General features: G+C 54.5%; 1 protein-coding gene across 1 annotated transcript; it reads right to left on the reverse strand.

Moving 5' to 3' along the window:
* Window positions 1-15,341: 15,341 nt before the first annotated feature.
* On the reverse strand, window positions 15,342-19,356 carry EGR3 (early growth response 3). The gene is made up of 2 exons (XM_019482433.2): window positions 19,081-19,356; window positions 15,342-18,203 (listed from the first exon to the last, which is right to left on the reverse strand). The coding sequence occupies exons 1-2, from the start codon at window positions 19,232-19,234 to the stop codon at window positions 17,203-17,205; spliced, it is 1,155 nt and encodes a 384-aa protein (XP_019337978.2). The 5' UTR covers window positions 19,235-19,356; the 3' UTR covers window positions 15,342-17,202.
* Between the last annotated feature and the right edge of the window lie 1,630 nt (window positions 19,357-20,986).

Below are 20,986 nucleotides of genomic sequence, written 5' to 3' on the forward strand. Positions count from 1 at the left end.
ATGAGGCTCTCCAGTCACGCTGCCCAGTACCAGCTCCTTGTGCTCTCCCACCATGGGCCCCTTCTCTTCTGTCCTGTTCAGAGACTGCTGGCTCATTGAGGCAAGGATCTTTTCTTCATTCGGTGTTCATGCACCTGCTCCAGGGGCTCTTCAGCACCACTGTAATACAAACAAAGATTGGTTATCAATGTATTTGAAATCTAAGATGTGCTTTATACTGGTCCCTACCATCAGAGGATGTCAGAGCACTGTCAGGCAACAACAGGTCATCACACTTCACAACCCCTCCTCCTGCCTGTCTGGGGCAACTATATTTTAGGCCTGTTTTCCAGATCGGAAAAACAGAGATGCAAAGTGGTTAGGTTGGCTGGTGGTAGATATGGCAGGCACCTGCACACCTAGCAGTCATCAGCATATTTTTCCTCTCCAGGTAACTCCATTTCACAGGTGGGGAGCTGAAAGCCACAGGGCCAGATTTTTACAGGCATTTAACCCCTAAGGATGCAGACAGGCACCTGGTGGGTCTCAGACATTTGGAAAGTTCCATTTCTGGGCACCTCATTTTTAGGCACGCAGGCCTACTCTTCTTCTGCCAATCAGCAGCAGAGCTAGAAACACGGCTCAGAGCTCCTGCCTCCAGAGCAGGTGTTTGCCCACAGGACCAGGCTGCCCACTTGCCTCCTTGTGATTTACTCAGCCTTGTAGGAATCTGTGATGATTTATGGCTCAGCCCCACCAAGTCTTGCTCAGGAGGCAGCACACCCAGGTAGATGAGGAGCATAGCACTCTGCAGCAATGGCTGTGAATGCTGCCCCATCCGGCAGTGCTAGAGCAGTGCTTGCAGCCATTGCCGTGGCAAGCTGTGGTGCGCTTTACAGCTGGGCAGGGCAGGTGTGAGCTGGGTTATGACATGCTACGCGTCCCACCCTGGGATTCGGGCACACTCTCCCCGCCCTGATTGCCGCAGCACCTGTCTGCCTGATGCTTTCCTCCGCTGGCGCAGATTCTGACCTCTCCCACCACCCAGCTGCATAATCCTGCCAAACCCCAGCCTCCCCTGTGAGCCCTGCCCAACTCTGATCTCTGGCACTGGGCTTGAATTTCCCTGCAGCATGGCCTGGATGCCTGTGACGAGACAAGCAGGGAGACAGAGAGGCCACTGACCTGGGTGATGGATGAGGGCAATAGAAGCAGCCCCCACTCAGCTCTGACTGCCAATAGGGCAGCTCTCGCATGCGGGCAGGTGCCTGCTGTACCTCTGGTCTGTACGGAGAAAGATTTGAGTCAGTGAATTCTCGCCAAAGACCAAGGGAAGTCAGATGTGGTATTAGTGGAGTGCAGGCTTCTCTGTGCATCCTCAGAGCAGGACAGAGAAGGGCTGGAGGAGAGCACAAAAGGCTCAGGAGGCCAGAAGGACCAATAGCCCTGAAGGCTATGGAGTCAGAGAGATGGATCCTGACACAGACCAGGGCCCACATTAAGACATGTTTTATCTGGTAATGCTGTGGGTTAGTGAGCACAGCCATTCTTGCTAACTGCATCTTGCCCTAGAGAAGCATTTCATGTCCCATTGCTAGGCAGATGGTTGGAGCTGGGGGCTCCAGGTGGGCAAAGAGTAATTTCTAAGCTCCAAAGGAGGGACCAGCAGACCCTGGCATTTCTGAATGGAAAACATCAGCAGGAGGGGTGGCAGCCTTTGGGGCTGAGCTGCTTTCAGGCTCATTCACCACCTGAGGGCAGAGAAAAGATCGCTCACCTCTCTGGGACAGAACGGATCCTGGAGACTTAATGAGCCTTTCCTACCTCTGTTGGCATGGTGGCAATGGGCTGCCACTGCCTTTGATTGTGAAAGCCTGCTCTCTGGATCCAGGGCATGAGTTCATCCAAACCCAGCTGCCCCCACACCAGAGGAGGACCAGACTGCCAGCTGGGAAAGGATCACCCCAAGACCCCAAGCTCTTAGCAGAGATAAAGATGCAGAAGGAAAAATGAGCTGGGCTAGTCCCGCCTGTAGCTGTTTACAGAGGAAGTTCCCTCAGCGAGTTGGAGGAGCTTTCCCTTTGCCCCTAGAGGAAAGGAGGCTCCGTCTTCTGCCGCCCACAGCCCCACACATCCTTCCAGCCACAGGACTTGGAAGGCTTCCCTCAGCCAAAGATGTAGCTAGCAGGGATGCCCAGGAGTCCTGTTAGCAGCACAGCAGGTGCAATGCAGATTGTAGCAATGCCAGCTCTCTGCTTCATGCTGGGAGATCCACTTCTAGACACCAGGGTGGGGATTTAGTGCCAGCAGCCCATGCAGTCTAAGGCCTCTCTAACAAGGCTGCCAGTGCAGGGGCTCTTTGGTACCAGCTGTAGGGGCTGTTTTTAGAGGGTGAACATTTGCTTTCTTGGAACCAACCTTGGACCTACCCAATTCATTGCATGTGAGATGCCAAAGACCTAATAGATTAAATCCGGAGAGCCCCAGGATCCCTTACCCACAAGCCATCCACCCTTAGGGTGCGGTTCCTTTCCCAAAGGAAAAGCCACAAGGGTCCAGGACAAGACTCCGGCCCTCTGCATGAAGTATTGCATAAGAAGCTCTCAGGCTCCCATTTCATGTCTGCCTGTTTGGACTCCTGCTTGCAGAATGACTAACTTTAAGGACTGAAAAAAACAGGGGAAAAAAAAAAAGTGTTTTGATTACACTGCCTTTTTGCCAACTGGGAGCATTAGTCACAGCACTTTCTGTGTGGAGATACCAGGCTTAAAGCTCAACAGAGCTCCTTGAGCTCTCTCCCCTCCCCTCCCCTCCTTTCTGACTTGTTAGCAAGATCCCAAGCATGATGAAGAAGGGAGAGACAGAGCAAGCGCGCACACATATCTCCAGAGAGAATTAATCTGCATCATCTTCTTGCTCCCCTCACCCCCAACAACTGAGAGAGGAAACCACCGCCATCCTTTAAAGGACTGGGGTGTGCCTCAGACATGTGACAGGGGCCCCTTAGCCAAAGAATCCCATGGGCTGGAACAGAGCAGCACCATTTTGCCCCAGTTGCAGGCCTGGCCCATGATTCAGCCTCTGTGTCAGGCATGTGCTCACGAAGGGCTCTGGATGAGCAGCTGCCTGTTGTCTGAGTGCTTGCTGCAGAGGCACCCTGTTCGCTGTGTCCCTCAACTGGCACACCTCAGCTCTGGCCTGGGAGAGGGGTAGTGCAGCCCTCAGAGCCCATTTTGCCTTGGCTTTTCTGTGAAACCATCCACTAGGGCAGCCAATTAGCAATGGCGGGGATGACTCTGTTGACACCTGCCCGCTAGAAACTGGACTGTGATGATTATTCATATCAGAGTTAAGCCTAGAAGCCCAGCTGTGCCAGGTGCTGCGTATACTCCAAGTGAGAGCCCTTGCCCCGAAAAGCTCGCTGTCTAAGCGGGTCACAGGGGGAGTCTGCCACAGAGCCACAAATTGAATCCTGATCACTCACATTCTAGTCTAGCACCTTAACCACAAGACCCTCTTTCCCTCCTTATGCTTGAGACCCACCACTCTTGTTTTATCAGCTCTCAGTGGGTAGCAGCTTTAAGCAGTGCCTGCCTGGCCCGCCAGTGCACCAGCAGCCTTGAGCGGAAAGGTTCCGCCATTCCCCATATTCATCCCCAGACCCTTCCCATATCGCATACCTTGATAATTTAATACGCCCCAGGTGACTTGTGGCAGGGTCCCACCAATTTGTCCTGACAGCTGGTGGTCTCCATCTGAGAACGGGCTGACATGCAGGGTAACTCCAGAGTAGAACACAGCTCCTCGAATGGCGCACACTGCCTGCTGGTTTCCTTTTCGCAGGCTCGAACTAAGATACTCTAGGTGAGCAGGAGACAGGCCCATCAGGCCAAGGAGCCATGCTGAGCTGGTCCCGGAGGGAGTCGCCCTTTGCAAGTCTTGCACCATGTGCAGAGCTCTCAGTCTTCATGCTCCCAGTTTGGGATGGCAGGAATTTGGGTTCCTCCCAGGGGTTTTGCAATCCCCACATCCAACACGTTGCACCAGCAGATCCAACTGGCATGTCAATGCACTGCATAACAACAGAGATAAATAAACGGCTTACCATACTCACTGAAACCAATTAAAAAGGGCTCAAGGAAAACAGCAAGTCTTTTAACGGGCGCCTGTTGAAATGATGCAAACTGGGGAGCACCCTCACCTGGGGGTGCAGATGACAGAGCCTCCAACAATGGTATCCCACTGGGTTGGCCGCTCTGCTGGGAGCTGGCAGAAGTGAATCCAAACACTCTGGACAGGCTCCTTCCCTGTCATGCTTCAATGCCCCTTCCTCTAACTCAGGAGAAATAACAGTCCCCCGAGATAATCAGCCTCTTAGTGCCAGAGGCTGATCGTTTCTCTGCATCCCAGGCACCTTTTTACAGGGTATGGCAGTAAACTGTGATACCAGCCAGCCCAGAGCACTATCATGCTGGTGGTGGTGATGGTGGAGGTGGAGGGGAAGGGGGTCTCAGCTTCTCAGGGACTGCTCCAGTCCCTAATGCCCTTACTTATTACTTACAAGTGGGAGGGAAGAGGATTAGTGCTGTGCCAGGACTGAGGAGTCCTGAGCTGTCATCAGCCCACTTGGTCTCGCAGCTGGAGTTAGGAGAATTTTAGCTACTTCCCCTCCCAGGCCAGATGTAACGCAGCATGTGGGTCCTTCTTTCTGGAACAGGGGGGGATACAGCCCAGACGTGGTCTCCGGAGACCCCGCAGCCCCAGCAGCGAGACTGCACCCGTGTGACCTCTCCTCTCCCTTTGGCTGGAAGTTACGTGTGTCACTTGTTTTGCTGGTGCAGACACAAACAACGCAGCGTGTTTTAAGGGAAAGACAAAAAAGGCCTCAATTATCTGTGGGCTCTGATTATACCACTGGGAAGAAAACAGGTTGGAGAGGGCAGGAATCTCTCCTCTTGCTGCAAGAGCCAAGCCCAAAATAGCAGAGCATCTTCCTAAGCATGCTTGAGACTTCTGTGCGCCAGCATCGCCCTTATCATAGAACGGGTGTCTGTCTACTCCTCTGCCCGTATGACCTGGATGCGCCACACACCATTCACAAGGTCCTGGTGCCAGGAGGTCTCAGCTGACTCTAGTTTGCCAAACTAAGCAGCTGGAGACCAGTGCTGCGGCTTTGCAGTCCCTTTACCTTAGACAGCTCACCCAAGCGTAAGTTTCCATAGCAAAGCCCTGCATGGTAGGTAGTGGGGTTTAGCAGGTGGAGAAGCTTGTTTCTTCCCTCGTGCTTTTGGGAGGAGCAGATGGAACTTGATTTTTCTTGCAGAGGCAGCGAGCCGAGAATAGCAGCTCTTAAATCAGCTCCAAGGTGGTGGAAAGGCACAACAAGAAACCCACAGACGTGCCCCATATCAGCTTGGTTCCTAGAAGTACAAGCCCAGACCTCATGCTGGGACACATTCAGACTTGGAATGGTGGATGCAGCCCTTTCCAAGGCAGCCTCTTGCACCAAGTCTGAATTGGAGCCACAGTTACGGATCATGCGTGGTGGTTTGACAAGTTCTCTGCTACCATCGCTCAGGCTGGGTCCAATCCTACAAGCAGCTAAGCACCCTTTGCTCCCCAGGGCTCTGTACTTTGCTGACCGAGCACTTTGAGGAAGGCATCAGCATTGCAGGACCCTGGGGAAGGCTGGTGCCCCAAGTGGCTGGAAACAGGGGAAGCTGATGGGGATCTTCCTTTTCCCATTGAGTCCCCCTGGCAGAAAGGCGTCTGAGCATGGCACCACTCCCGCTAGAGTGGAAGATCCAGACCTGGTAATGAGCCCCATCTACGGTTGCTGCCACAGGGGAAATTTAGGTCAGGTGTGAACGCCCTTGCACTGCTGGCATGGGGAGATGTGGCAGAGGAACTGTTGAGTCACCATGAGACTGTGCAGCCCCAGAAGTCGCAGGAGCCGGTCAGAACTGGAAAATCTGCAGCCCAAGCCCAAGCCCTCCCAGCTCTCCAAAACAACAGCTCATTAATTACATTGCAGGAGCATCTCCAGACTCCGCCTGAGCTCAAGGCCCCATTGCACTAGGTGCTGCACAAGCACGAAGCACCTGGCAGTTCATGCCCCTAAAAGCCTAGGGAGACGACAGACAGAGGGTAGGAGCAGGGCAGCATCAGCCCCCGTGTTTTAAGAGCACCGAGGCACAGAAACTGATGGTTCCAAAGCCCCCAGAAAGACCTGGGTAGAAGGTTCCCATTAAGTTAATGGGCATTTATTAGTCAAATTCCCTTAAGGCAGCTTTGAAAATATCCCCGGGCAGAGGTGTTAAATGATTGGCCCAATGTCAAGGAGGGAGCCTGTGGCAGAGCTGGGAAATGAACCCATCTCTTCTAAGCCCCAGTGCTGTCCCATCAGGGGAAGACCACCCCTCCCAGCCTGACACCTCCTCTTGGTTGTCAGGTAAGCAAAAGCATGCAGTAGCTCCTGCTGCAGGGAGGTTTGCCAGAGCTTTTAGATCTGATAGCCCATGTTTAACTGTGTACACTTAACTGTCATTAACAAGTAGAACCTATTTCTGATGGAATTGCTTATCCGCAGAAATTACACAAAATGGAAGAATTCATTGAGTAAAGGGGGGAGGGGAAATAAAACCCCACCACCACATTTCTTCTCATAAGTACCAATCCTCCTCATCCACCCTCCTCCTGGGAATAGGCTGCTTTTCAAATCTATCGCAATTTTCCCTGCATGTCAGAAATCAGAACAACTGTTTTTACCAGCCAGGGGGAGAGTCGCTGGCAGATCCTGGCACATGCCGCAGCCCCTGGCCCTGGCACATGGGAATTAAGGGAGACAAACATCACTGGGCATTTGCCCATCAAACATGTTCCAGGAGTTTCAGATATTGTGGGAGGGATTCACTGAGCCTGGGAAAATAAAATTATATATATATACATATAAATATGTATATAAAGATGGTTCTCATGCCTGGAATGGAGAGAGAGAGAGCGTGGAAGACAGAGTGGAAAGCAGCCCCTGGGAAAGAGGACTGGCATGAAACATTAGACTCCCCTTCTTTTTTAGAGCCCAGCTCTGCATAAGACCGAAGCATGTAAGGTTTAGGATTAAGGATGAGCTTGCAATTCGGGCACTGGTGTGGGGCTGGGAAGATGTGGGTTCAGTTCCCTGCAGTGCCAGACTTCCTGAGGGACATTAGGCAAATTATTCTCTCTTCGCTCCTCCCTGTAAAGCTGGGATGACGGTAATGTTCCCTTCGGTCAGCCTGATCTATCCAGATTGTTAGCTCCTCCAGGAATGACTCTCAGCAGAGATCTGTACAATGGAGCCCTGATCTTGGATGATGCCCCTACATGCAGCCACACAATAAGTAGCAACCATGCAACTCTCAGGCATCCAAGTCTATGGAACCAGAGCCACTGCTCGCTCATCTAGGCAACTGAGCAAAGATGACTCTCAAGCGAGTGCATCGGTAACTACTTGTGCAAGGAAAGCAAAGCACCCAAACCACCAGTGAGAAGGCAGCGCCAAGTGAGCTCTGGCACCATGACGTTGTTCCACAAAGCCAGAAACTTTGCAAATCAAAATAAGGAGGGGAAAAGCAAGTGGGAGGAAATTATAGTTTGGGAGTTATTTTCAGAAAGGAAACTGTGAGGGGGGGAAAAAAAAGGCCCTGCATTGCAATGCAAAACATGAGAAATTCAGGAAAATAACTTTCAACTTGGTTTTTTGGGAGGGGAGGAAGGTTTGGGGTGGGGGGGCGGGAGGGCGGGAGTCAGGGTCATCTCAGCTGTTTTCCTGGTACCTGGGAGGAAAATGCTTAAAATTGCAAGCATGCCTCTAAAGACAAGGTTTGTGCACGCATGTGTGTGGGTAGGCCCCGAGCCCTCTTTGGAACCCTTTTCCTCTGCAATCTTAATCAGGTCATTTTCTCTTGCCCTATTGTGAGAGTGGTTGTGCTTTAGCTTGTCCAGTTTGATCTGCAGCGTCTGCACATGGGAGAAGCCTAAAGATGTCATTGTGTGTCTGGAAAGAAGGTATGCAAGACAAAGAGTATCTGGCAGTGGAGGGCTCAGGGGTGATGGGCAATTTGGAAGAGAGAGGAGTTTGTGCCAGAGCAGAGAAGAGCAGACCATCGTGTATGATATACCCAGGTGTGGGAGGTCTGGGGACTGCAAAGCTGAGTGTGCAGTGATGGGGCATGTAGGTGATCATGGGTCAAAAGCAGGGAGGTTACTGACTGTCCCGCTCTGCCTTTACACAGTGCCCAGGAGACAGTGGTTTCAGCAAGAGCAAGTTTGAGAGATGGGAGACTGCAATGCACCCTGTGTGCTGGGATAGTGTGTGTGGTGGGCACGGTGGGGGTGGTATAGAAGTCTTCTGGGAAAATTCTGTGGCCTACAACTTCCACAGTGATAGTGGATAGTGAAGGAAGAGGAGCTTCAAAGCACCAGCAGCTGACTCCGATGGGCTACAACTTCAAAGGGTGTAAGTATCAAGAAGCAAGAGGAACAGTTTGGAGGGGAATGAGGGGTATAGCTAGGTGCAATGGGACGGTGTTAGACCAAGGCTGGACAGTGGGAGCCCTAGCAGTGGGATCTCAGAGGCTGCAACATGGACAGGGCAGAGGGGGTGGGAAATCTGTTGCCAGGAGTGCAGGGAACAGCACTGCACAAAAGGCTGACTCCCAGCTTAGCTGGGGGACGGTAAAGAATTGGCACAGAGGGAAAGGCAGAGCAAGTGAGAGAGGGGATCGCCATCTCTAGGACTGGAATTGGTTCATTTTATACGTCAAGAACCTGGGAGAAAGAAGGTGCAGACTAAGAAGGAAACTTATCCTAGGAGGAGCAAACAGACACAGAGGAAGGAGCTATGCAACTCAGAGGGGCTTGGAGGGAGGAGTCAACTGGCATCAAGATTAGCTTGTGCAGACATTAGTTGGTGTGGGAGGGAAAAATGAAGTGCATGAGGTGAAACAGGAAAAGAACACTGTACAACTCCAGGAACAGCAAGAGAGTTAGGGGAAGAGTGGGAGAGAGATGGATATAAACAGCCCCAGGAAGGATCCACACGCTAAAAGAACCAAGACAACAAACAGCCTTGGAGACTGAAGTACCAATCTCAGCAGACAAAACTGGTGGCCTCATGTCTCTAATTAGTACGTGAATGGACGAAGGCAATGTGGAGGACAGAAGACTTCTGGACTCTGGGGTATGATCTGACATGGTGCCTGATGAGATCTTGTTCGAGTTGATTCAAATGGGCTTGGCAGTGCGAGAGCTGTCACATGGACTGAAACCTGGCTGAAGAGCCACAGACTCAGGGTAATGCCACGTGCCATGGTGCAGCGGGGAGGTGGCCGATGGAGCAGTGGAGATCAGCATGAGGGCTGGCTTTATTTATCAGCAATCTGGATGTGCAGGTAAACAGCACGGTAATTACATTTGCAGATGAAGCTAAACCAGGAAGTGTTACAAACACTGGCAAGGACAAAGGATTAGCATAAAAGGATCTAGGGAGGTTAGAAGCAGGGGCAGGAAATGAGCAAAGATTGATCGAGCCTGGACAAATGCAAGCAAACATGTCTAGGGAGAAAGGATCCCAAAGCACAGATCTTTGCTGCATGGGAGACACTGGGAAAGGCAAAAGAGTGAGAGAGAGAGGTGTGAGCTGACAGCAAGGGAGATAGAAATTTGCAATGCAACATGGCAGCAGAGAGCAAAAGAACACATCTTTGGGTTTCTGGCATAGAGGTGTCATGGCAGATCCAGAAGGAAGGGGCAGGGGTGGAGGGCAGAGGCATACAAGGAGCCCTTAACCCCTCCCTCTGGTTTGGGTCCAAGTGCCCCCTGCAACCAGCTTGCCTCCTCGTCTGGCGCAACGAAAGCTCCCTCTCCGGTTTCAAGCCCCGTCCCCTGCCCGTCTGATGCAGGCGAGACAGCACCTGTTCCACGTTTGTCAGTCAACAGACGATACAAACACACTGGATGGCGAACACAGGCAAGAAAGAGAAACGGCCGAAGAGGAAGGCAGGGACTGAGGTGGCCTGAGTCTGTGAGGAGCCCAGTGCCATGGATTGCGTGTGAATCCAAGGAGAGTGTCATGTCTTTGCACCCTCCTGAAACCAGGCCCTGGAAGATGGGCAGCCCTGGCTGCCAAGTACCCGCTCTGCCAGCTGGGCCCTGGGGGAGACAGAGGTACTCACTGCAAAAATAGGCCCTGGCAAAAGGATGCCTAGCGGTGGAAAGCTGAACCATCTGCAAGTGCCCGAAGGGAACAAACAGCAAAGATGGAGAAGGCAGTGTGGTCCTAGGGCCATTATCTAGCAGCCCCTGGGGTTCAGCTGGTGGTGGGGCACTCAGGCTGGACACTGGGAATGGGGAGGCCTTAAGAAAGTTCTCAGGGAAGCTCATGGGTTAGATTCCCTCAACCTGGATCACACACCACCCCAGACAGTGGATGACTTTGTGCCAAAGGCCCTGCCCTGCTTCCCTGGCCCTGCCCTGCTCTGCTCTGCCTGTGTGGAAGGACAGCCCAGCTGCTAGGGTACTAGATCAGGGCTTGATGCCTCCAGTCCCCATCTGCAGCATGGGACAATGACCTCTCCCAAGCGCCCGAGAGAGTGGCAGAGACCCTAAGCAGGAAGGAGGTGCTCAAGCACCATGGGGTGGAGTCCATGCACATCTCTCTACAGGGGGCAGGGCAGGCTAGTGCAGGAAAGGGGGCAAAGCCCCTGATTGGAGCAAGGGAACAAGGAGGCACCTGAGCAGCACAGGGGTAGATGCATTTAAGGCAAGGGAGGGTCACACACCGATGAAGCTTTGGTCATTTCCCCTACGCCAAGCGCAGCTGCTAGGAAGACTAAACATCCAGGGGCAGCAATGAGAATGACTCATATAAATCATTTTAACGAGGAGTTAGAGATGCGACTCGTCAGCCTCCCGTGGGCCCGTCTGCCACCAGCAATCGATAGCAAAGGCCTTGCGTGGCGCTCAGCCTACCTGCTTCTGCCATGAGTAAAAACACAACAGCCTCCTTCTGGCATCCCCACACCATGGCCCCCTCTGCAGCAGCAGGGCTGCCCTTCAACAGCATTGACGAGAGCAGATTTGTCAGGATAAAGACCCCAGCGAAGGTTGGACAGAGCTCCATTGTCAAGTTAGAAATGGCCGTTCTCTCCATTGTCTGCGCTACATGCAGTCAACTAACTAGGCAGCTTCCAGAGGGATGACTCCTACTCTTCCATGGAAATGCAGCATTGAAAGCTGGGGTTAGAAACTGCCGTATTGAAGAAGAAACATTGGTTCCATGCAGGCACCAGCTTCAAAGTGGAGGGGTGACAGGAGCCACATGGGGATGAGAGCTGCTAGAGAAGAGGCAAAGCTCAGCCTGGTTAGGGTAGGGGATGAGGTCGGGGAGGTGAAGACTTGGGCTCTACTCACAGCTGTAAGAAAGAAGTGCAGCCTAGCGATGACAACGCAGAACCAGGGCTCCTGGGCTGTGGCCCTGATTGCTCCCAAGTCACAGCGACCTGGGGAAATGACATCAGCTCTCTGCACCTTGGTTTGGAAATGCAACCTCCTGCTCAGAGGGCAGTCAGCCTTAATTAAATGTTTGCAAGGTCTTTTAAGATCCTTGGGTGGAAGGTGGTGGAGAAGGGCAAAGCACTGTTATTGATACAACAGGGAGAATGTCAAGCAATGGGCTTATTCATGCCTCTAAAGGACACTGTTAAAATAAATAGGCAGTAACTTGTGCTGTGACAGATGAGCTGGTATGTGACTGGCAAAAGCACCCCCACCCCCCGCCTCACTACAGCTGGTCCAGAAGGGGGGTGGGAAGCCCTGTGCTTCCTTAGCAACCAGCATCCTTCTTGCATGGCAATGCTCCCCCTCACCACCCTTTGCCATCAAGGGAAGTGCCAGGCGCTCAGTGCCGCAGAGGCTCAGACCCCGATCCTCACTACGTACAGGCTCTGTGGGTAGCACACCTCATACAGAAGCCCGCTATATCCGAGGGCCCGACCCAGCGCTCACTGAAAGGTTTGTCACAGGCTTGGAGGAGACCAGGCCTGGGCTCTGAAAAACAAAGTACCTGGACTAAAACCCACCAGGCAGCAATATACCATGGGGGTAGGTCCTCACTATGGCGCCAAACTGGGCCCCGATTCAAGTACTACTCCTAATCCCCCCACCAAACCTGCTCACACAAAGGCTAGCTAGGATGGTGGGGCAAGGTTAGCATTCAAGTTCATTCAGGCTGGTATCTCACCTACTTTACAGTGGCGATGGAGGCGAAAGCACGTAAGGGAAAAAGAGTGCTCCACTGCCTGTTCCCCTGCCCCCACATACCTACAGGGAGAAAATCTGACTGGTCTTCCTACAGCCCAAGAACCCGACGATATGCCCTGAGATGCCCTAGTGAACGCGGCGCCAGCAAGGACATGCAGCTTGGCTAGGGCTTTGCAGCACTCCCACACCCACCTGGGCTCAGGTGAGCCAAGGTGCCCATCACCCTCACTGCCTCAGCCACGAAGACTTCTCCTATGGACCCTTCCTCACATGGAGGTAGCCTCTCACTCCTAGTCCACTTCAGCCCTGACGAAGGGATGCTTTTGGCAGGAAGCTCTCCCTTTCAGCATCACAGAGAACGCAAGATGGCATCTCTCCATCAGTCTTTGCGAAGCTACCACCACACTCTTCGGCCTCATCGGGCCTGACAAGAGGCAGCACTTACGACAGACACATTTGCCTCCATCCCACATAGTATGTCTCTGGTCTCACCACATTAAAGTGCAGGCTGTTAGCAGTGGCAAATAGGCCAAGGTTGGTTTATAGAAAGCAACGACGTGACAGAGATCTGCTGTACAGAGGCCATTGTCACCCAACAGAGGGAAAGAGGGTTACGAGCTGACACCGACTGTTCTGGTGGCAGCAATGGGACCCCTTCGGTTTCAGTGATGCCACACTGCCAAGAAACTTGTTTGTTTCAGTTCTGTGCATAGGGGGATGCTCTACGCCTCTCTATGCAAATTTCCTATTATTAGTGGCTCACTGTAACCACCTGTTCATCATGAGGTCCAAGTGCCCCCTCTGGGATCTCCATTTCCAAGAGAAATCATCATGCGTAGACATAAATGCCCCAACACGTCCCAAACTGGCCAAAGTAAGTGCATGCAGAAATGCCTAGTATTTATATACCTCCTTGGATCTCCTAGTACTTTACAAAGCACACGCACAAAGACAGCACCAGCCACGGGCACCCCGCACACATCTAACTTCACAACAGCGCCAGCAGGGAAACTGTCGGCCCAAGACAGTCAGCACAAGGCCCAAGTCTAACACCAAGTCTCCTGAGATCCCAACTGTCCCAGTGCTGCAGAAAATACCAGCTCTGAGTTTCACCAAGAAATGCCAAACCACCTAGACATCACACTAACCTCCTGCCAGAGGGGAGAAGGTGGGTGTCCCAGCTCAGAAAAGAACCTGCAATTATAGAGATCCACGGTACTTCAAAGCCAATGTTCACAACCCTGAGAAAGCCCATGCAGCCTATGGGCTTAGGCCAATTCCAACCTGATTTCACTACAGCAAAGCCACACTGGGAGTCATTTGACTCATCCCACCTAGCGACCCCCTGAGAAAGACAAATGAAAATCCAGCAGCCGAACCTGCTTTGCCCTGGCCGGTCCGCAGATAAAAAAAAAAAAAAAAAAAAAATCTCTCTCAAAGGATGTGAAATATGGTGGCACCACTCCAAATACTTACTGGAGTAACCTGAGTGCATCCGGGTCTTTCATGCAGCAGACAGTAAGGAGAAGAATGAGAGGGGGAAGGCAGGTTAGAGAAGGGTACATACCCCCAGGAGTAAAGGCAGCTTTCTTCGCTCCCTTTGTGCTACGGATCTCTAGGCTATAATTTGAGATGTTCTAACGCAACAGACAATTATTGCTTGCAGAAATTGAGACTGGTGGGGGCTCAGCCGTACTACTTCTGCTCAAACAGCAGCACCGGGGCCAAAGTTCAACAAGGCACTTAAGCACATGCCTGACATGAAGCCCATATGCGGTCCCACCGAAGTCCAAGTTAGGCACCTGCTTCCTTGCTGAATGAGAGCCTACATCCTTACACATCCTTTGTTCCTACGAAAGAAAAGAGGAGAAGGCGCTAAGCAAACAGGCCTGATGGTCAGATCTCGCCTGGGTCCACGAGTGGGGAAAGTGGGCATGTAAAAACCTGGGCAAATGCCAGTCGTCCTCCCCAGCAGGCCCCTTCCCACACAGTAAGTCACCCCAGCCAGCATGCAAGACAAGCTGCTACTTAACGTAAGACTCCATTGCCCTTCATTAGCAATCAACCTCAAAGCACTTTCTAACCGTTAATGAGTTAAACTTCCCATTCCCGCAGCAGTCACCGCAATACAAGAATTTGGAGCATGCATGGGTTTGGGCGCGAAAGAGACTCGTGCCCACTCTCAGGGTACGAGGTTACTTATAATATTACATCTCCTATTTGGATGTTTTCCTTTCCAGCGGTGGCTACAGCAGTCACTGAAACCCTCGCATTATTTTTATTTTTAACCCACGTACTTCATCCGGAGTGACCTATCTGGCTATCAGAATGGAAAAGTTCTCCTGTTTTTTGTTGAGTTTTTTTTTGTTTTTTTATATATACCTGCCATAATTCAACTTGGGAAAGGAAACCAAGCAGTAAGAGCTGAACCAAAAAGATCCTCCTCTTCCTTCCATTACTGAACAGATACAATAGATCCTGACCACATACAACTAAGATCTTGTAAAATGGTGACATTATTATACAATTACCAGTTTGACCAGGCAGAGCCCCAGAGAAAAAGCTGTCAGAAGCACCCCAGTCTCCACTGGACAGGAACAGATTAGGAGCCTGATCCAAAGTCTGCGGTCTGCAAGGCAGTACTCCTATGGACTGGCATGAGTTTGGGATCAAGTTCTCGGTATCTTAAAAGCCTTCTAGTTTCTGTGACCAGCTGGAAAATGGACACAGAAAGGAGCAATCCGGCTTCAATGTGGCCAGTCCTGGTTGCCTTAAGCGCTCCTGTTCTGACCACCATGTCCTGTAAACAGAACCTGAAGGAGCTGGAACTGAGAAAAGGTTGGATTATTTAAAACAAAAAACAACACACCTCACATGAAAAATATATATATATCGCCAGAAAATGTACAAGTGGATTCCAAAATGTCATCTGCAGAGGCACATCGCCCAACAGCCTACACATTTCAGGCAAGTCATTTGAATGTGTTCTTGCATACTACCAAATTTTTCAGAACCAATGCGTACTTAGGAAGGAAGGTAAAATAAAGATATTTACTACAGGATTTGATTGTCAGCAAACACAATATATTTACTGCATTAGCATTTGCTCACAGTGCAAATGGTACAACAATACATCAGTTCAATGTTTCTGATTTTTTTTCTTAAAAATGCTGTATGCATTAACTATCATCTTTGCATTACAACGTGACAAATGAGCAAATGAAATGTGTGTGAAAATTATCACCTTTTCACAATATCAAGCATAATTTTTTTTAACCTTAGTATAAGGTACTATAAATCCAAGAAATAAAAACATCCACAAAATATATTACATCTGGTATGATTTTTTTTTTCTCTAAGTACTCAACTTTATACAAAAGTCTTTCAAAAAATATCATTCCCTTAGGTTTGTGTGGTTAAACCTGATTTTGTTTTTGTTCCTTTCAGTTCACATAAATTAGACTGCATCCTCTCTCTTCTCCTTTATTTTTTGTATGTTTTTACTTTTTTTTTTTCACATGCAGACATCAAACCTGGATAGCACGACCTTTTGGCAACAAAGATTTTTTTTTTTTTAATAATTATTATTTTTGCTTAGTTTAGCTTAAATGTCTGAGCACAGTTTTATTAAAACAAAAGAAGAAAGAAATCAGAATAGTCATGCAGTGACATGCACATACCAGAAGGAGAAAGGAAAAAAAATATTGAGGACTAATTGATTTCTCCTCCTTGGTTTTTCTTTTGTGGTTGTTGGTGTTGTTGTTTGCAAGTGACCAAATAAAACAAAATAAAAATATATCACATTATAAAAAGTATTCAGCAAAATACTGTTTTCTGTAAAGAATTTCCCTTCTGCTGAAAAAACCATGCCCTGTAACATCATCCCTCCCATCCTCCCCAGCGATACACCCTCAGCCCAAAATTAAGCGAGGAGTACCTGGAAATTCAGAACCCACTTCCCTTTTAGTTTGCTTTTTTTTTTTTAATTTTATTTTTTCCAGGAGCTAGTAGTTAGTCCATTTACATCCACCATAATCCAACAGGGAAACCAAAAAACCAAAAACCAAAACCTGGTGCTTTAGAAAAAGAAAAAAAAAAAAGAAAATAAAAAAATTAAAGGGTGGGGGGGGTGGGGAAAGATGCATAAAGTGACTTTAAAATTAGACACCCTGTAAACTCAAATCCATCCCCCACACCCCACCCCAACAGTATAAGAGCCACGGGGGGAGGGGGGGAAGATTGAATAGGTAACAACAGTACATTCAGTCAGATCTTTGATGAAAGCTGCTCAACAGCCCTACTTCCCCTTGGCCAAGTACATTCAGAGCTGCTCACAGAGGACACCTGGGAGGGGGGGTCGGGGCTGCCCCCGCCTTCCCTCTGGAGGAAAGTTTGGAGCGACTCTTGGACGCCTCACAGTTATTTTCTCTCTCCAAAAAATAAAGCGTTAAAGCTGTAAAAGACTGAGATTTTCTCTCTCTCTCTCTCTCGGGTCCGTACCGTAGTAGCAAGCCGACAGTGACATGAAGGAGTGCATACTGGATAGAGTTTTATTGGGGGGTGGGGGGCGGTTTCCACACCCCCCTCTCTCTCTGTCCCCAGTTGCAACCTACGGTTGACAAGAGCAGAGGCGGCGGCAAGCTCTGCCCGGCGGAGCGGGAGGGAGGCGGCGGGGAGCTGCCCTCCTGCCCCCGGCTCGTGCCGCCCGGCGCCCGGCTCCGCTCCCTCGGGGGAGGCCTGGCCGGGCTGGGGGAAGCGGGGCGGCCCTGCACGTCGGAGCGGGGAGACAAGAAGCGGCGGCGGCGGCAGCATCCTAGGCATGTGTGGAAGAGCCCCGAGGGGAAGGCCACGCTGTGCCGAGCCCCGGCGGGCCCGGCTCCGCGTCCCTGCGGATCAAGACGATGCGCGGGGCGGCGGCCGCGCTCAGGCGCAGGTGGTGACCGCGGGGGCCAGCGCGGCGGGCGGCGAGGCGGCGGCGGCGGCGGCGGGGCCCTTGTCGCCCTTCTTCTCCTTCTGCTTGAGGTGGATCTTGGCGTGCCGCTTGCGCTCGTCGCTGCGCGCGAACTTGCGGCCGCAGAACTCGCAGGCGAAGGGCTTCTCGCCCGTGTGCGTGCGGATGTGCGTGGTGAGGTGGTCGCTGCGGCTGAAGCTCCGCATGCAGATGCGGCACTGGAAGGGCTTGTGGCCCGTGTGGATCCGCAGGTGCCGCGTCAGCTCGTCGGAGCGCGAGAAGCGGCGGTCGCAGCCCTCGGCCGGGCAGGCGTGCGGCCGCTCGTGCAGCGGCGTCTTGCTGGGCCGGTTCGGGTACTTGCGCGGCCGGATGGGCTTGAGGGCCAGCGGCGGCTGCTGCAGCCCGCCGAAGCCCGGGTGGATCTGCTTGTCCTTGAAGGCTTTGATGGTCTCCAGCGGCGTGATGGGGGGAGGGTTCACGCGCAGCGGGTCCAGGCCCTGGAAGGGCTTGTGCTCGGGCAGCGCGCCCATGTCGCCGGGGTGGTGGTACAGGTTGTAGTCGGGCAGCATGGGGAAGTCGGGCATCTTGGCCGCCTGGTAGTCCTGCGGCGAGTAGGGCAGGCCGGCGTTGCCCTGCGGGTCGTGGAAGGCCACGGGCTCCGGGTACAGGTCGCCGCAGGCGGAGTAGGGCGGCAGCGCGGGGTACATCTGCTCCACGTCGCCCTGCGGCTGCACCATGCTGGCCGCCGACGTCTGGGTGCTGGTGATGGCGCTGGAGGAGGGCGGCACCCCCAGCAGCCCCGCGCTCATGAGGCTGATGATGTTGTCCTGGCACCAGTTGGACGGGGAGTCGAAGGCGAATTTCCCCAGGTAGGTCACGGTCTTGTTGCCGGGCGCGGGCTGGAAAGTGCCCGAGTAGGACGACAGCTCCTGGCTCGGCTTCTCGCTCGCCAAGCCTATGTCCATCACATTGTCTGCAAGAGAAGCGGCCGCCAGTGAGCGAGCGAGCGAGGGCCCCGAGCCGCCGCCGCCGGCGCCCACCCCCCGGCGGCCCCTTCCCGCGGGGGCGGAGGATGCAGGCACCTGGCGGCGCAGGTAGGCTCGGGCGGGGCGGGGCGGGCCCCGGCTTCCCCGGGAGAAGGCAGCGAGCGAGCGGGGAGTCGGGGGCGGGAATCCCACCCTCCCCCCCGCCCCGATCGGGCCCTCGGAGCAGCGCCGGGCCGCCTCCTCGGCAGCCCGGGCTCACCTGCTTCCCCCCGGACTGGCTCCGAGCTCGCACTATTGCCACCACTCCCGCCGCACCCCCGTGGTGGAAAGCAGCCTCCACACCCCCACGCCCTGCCGCGCCGACAGCAAGATTCACAAAAGTCCGGGCCGGATTATTCCTCCCGGGAGCCGAGCGCGGCGATCGGGATCCCAGCCGCAGCCACACATGTACACACACACACACACACATGCATGTACACACGCATGTATACACACACACACACACGCGCAGCCCGAGTCACATTGCAGCAGCACACCGCACCCGGGGGAAGCGCGCACGCTCTGCCTCTGCCGCCGGGGCTTAGGGCCCTCTCCCTGCCTGCGCCCCCTCCCCACGCCGCCCCCGGGACCAGCCCCTGCCAGCTCTACCTTCCACCTCCCTCCCTGCCTGGCGGCTGTGCAGCGGCGGAGGCAGCGATCGCCGGCAAACACGCCGAGGCGGGGGCTGGCTGGGTGGGCGGCTGGGTGGGCGGCTGGGGGAACGATTCCCAAGCCCGGCATCTCCTTCTCCGTGGAGGCTCCATCACACCCCGCACCCAAAACCGCCCTCCTCCTCTCCCTTCCTCGCGGCCCCCTGCCCCTCACCTGCAGCCATCTGGTTGTAGTGAGCCACGGACTCGCTGTTGCCGGAGAAGAGGTTCAGAGAGTTGGGGATCTCCTCGGGGTACAGATTGTCAGGCAACTGGTTCATCAAAGTGTTCATGGTCCCCGGCAGCTTCTCCACGAGTTTGCCTGTCATAGCACTGGAGAGGAGGCAGGTTCAGAGCGGCTCCCAGCTCCGCTCCCGATGCAACGACATCCGAATGGCAAATCCGTGCCAGGGAAATCATGCAAGAAAAAAGTTGGGGGGGGGGGGGGAGGAGGGGGCTGGTTTGCGGAGGAGGGCGAGGGGGGTGGGGGGGTCCAAAGGCGGGGTACAATCCTCAGTGGGTCCCGGGTGGTGTTTCCTCGAGGGGGGAGGGGGGCTGCTGTGCCTCGCAGCTGCGGTTGTAGAAGCGGGTGGGAGTAGCTGATCCCTCCCCTCTCCTCTTTTTGCGCTCTCCTCTCTCGCTCGCTCGCTAGCTCTCCCCCTCTCTTGCTCGCAGGTTCACTCACTGCTGCCCAAATGCTCAGCCAGGGAAATCCACAGCCTATTTATGAGAGCGGCGGGAAAGCTCCGTGACGTAGCTGCCCATATAAGGACAGACAAAGCGGAGCCGAGGGCCGACGTCACAATGGAAGCTCCTCACAATGGAACATTAGAAAGCAGGAAGCGGCGCCCCGGCCGAGCCGCTGCAAGCCCGCCGCGCGCCGCCCGGCTGCCCGCTGCCCCGGGGAGGGGCCTGCCCTGCCCCGCGGGGCCCCTCCGGACACCGCGTCCCAGGGGCTGTGCTGCAGCCCCACTTGGAGAAGACTTGGTGGGGGGGCACAACTCCCCTGGGGCAGCCTGGTCCCGTCCCGAATAACACGGGGCAGGTGTCCCAGGCTGAGCCGGGTCCCGCTGGCGCAGCCCGGGCGTGAGCACTCCGCGCAGTCATGCCTCCGCCTCCGGGGCTGCTGCGAGAGACCCGCGGGGTGCCCCTGCCTCCCCAGCGCCCGGAGCAGCCGGGAGAGGGACGGCACAGGCACCCCGCACCCCGGGCCGGCCGAGCCCAGGCACACCTGTTGCCCCCCGCCCGCAGCTTGGTGCCAAGCGATGCTCTGCGGGGACCAGGGCTGCAGCGGCCGGGGATGCTGCGGGCAGGGGGCGGTGCAGCGCCAGACCCGGGCAGCCTTAAAGCCTCGCTTGGGGCTGCACCCATGGCTTGGGAGGGAGAAGGGCAGGTTGCACTGGGGGTGTCTGGTTGCGGCTGGGCGCTGCGGGCAGGGACGCTGCCCCCGCACGGCGCGGGCCCGGGAGCGTGGGAAAGCGCCGCGGGAGCCGCTCGGCGCCGGGGCCAGCCGGGACCTGCCCCCGCCCGGCCGGGCCCAGCCCAGCCCAGCCCCGGCGGGAGGATGCGGGGCGGGGGCAGGGCTGGTTCCGGGGAAGGGGACGCGTGGCACGGGCAGAGCCCGCGCGTGGGAGCAGAGCCCCGTGCCGGGCCGTGCAGGGCCGGCCGGGGGAGCGGGGCGCTGCAGGGCGGAGCCGAGCCGAGCCGAGCCGGGCCAGGCCGGGCCAGCAGCCGAGGGGAAGCTCCATACAAGGCCCGAATCCGGCCCCGCCTCCGGATCCTTATTTGGCGGCCGGTTCCGGTTCCCTGCTTGCCTCTTCTTTTTTTTTCCCTCCTTCTTCCCCTCCCCTCCCTGGTTTTTGGCTCCTTGCATCCTCCGGGCCGCCGCACGCCCGGGGTGGGAGGCCTACCCCCGGCAGCTCAGCTCCGCAGGCCCCGGGGAGTGCTCCGCCCCGAGCCCGAGGCACGTGCAGGCAGGGGGGCCTACCCCAGCCACGGTCTCTGCAAAGCACCGGAGGAGGGAGCTCCCCTGGGGGCAGATCCAGGGCCCCTCGGAGCTGCCCGCACCCCCGGGAGCTCCT

Source organism: Alligator mississippiensis, chromosome 7 (assembly GCF_030867095.1).
Source record: "Alligator mississippiensis isolate rAllMis1 chromosome 7, rAllMis1, whole genome shotgun sequence".
In the NCBI taxonomy this organism is placed as follows: Eukaryota; Metazoa; Chordata; order Crocodylia; family Alligatoridae; genus Alligator; species Alligator mississippiensis.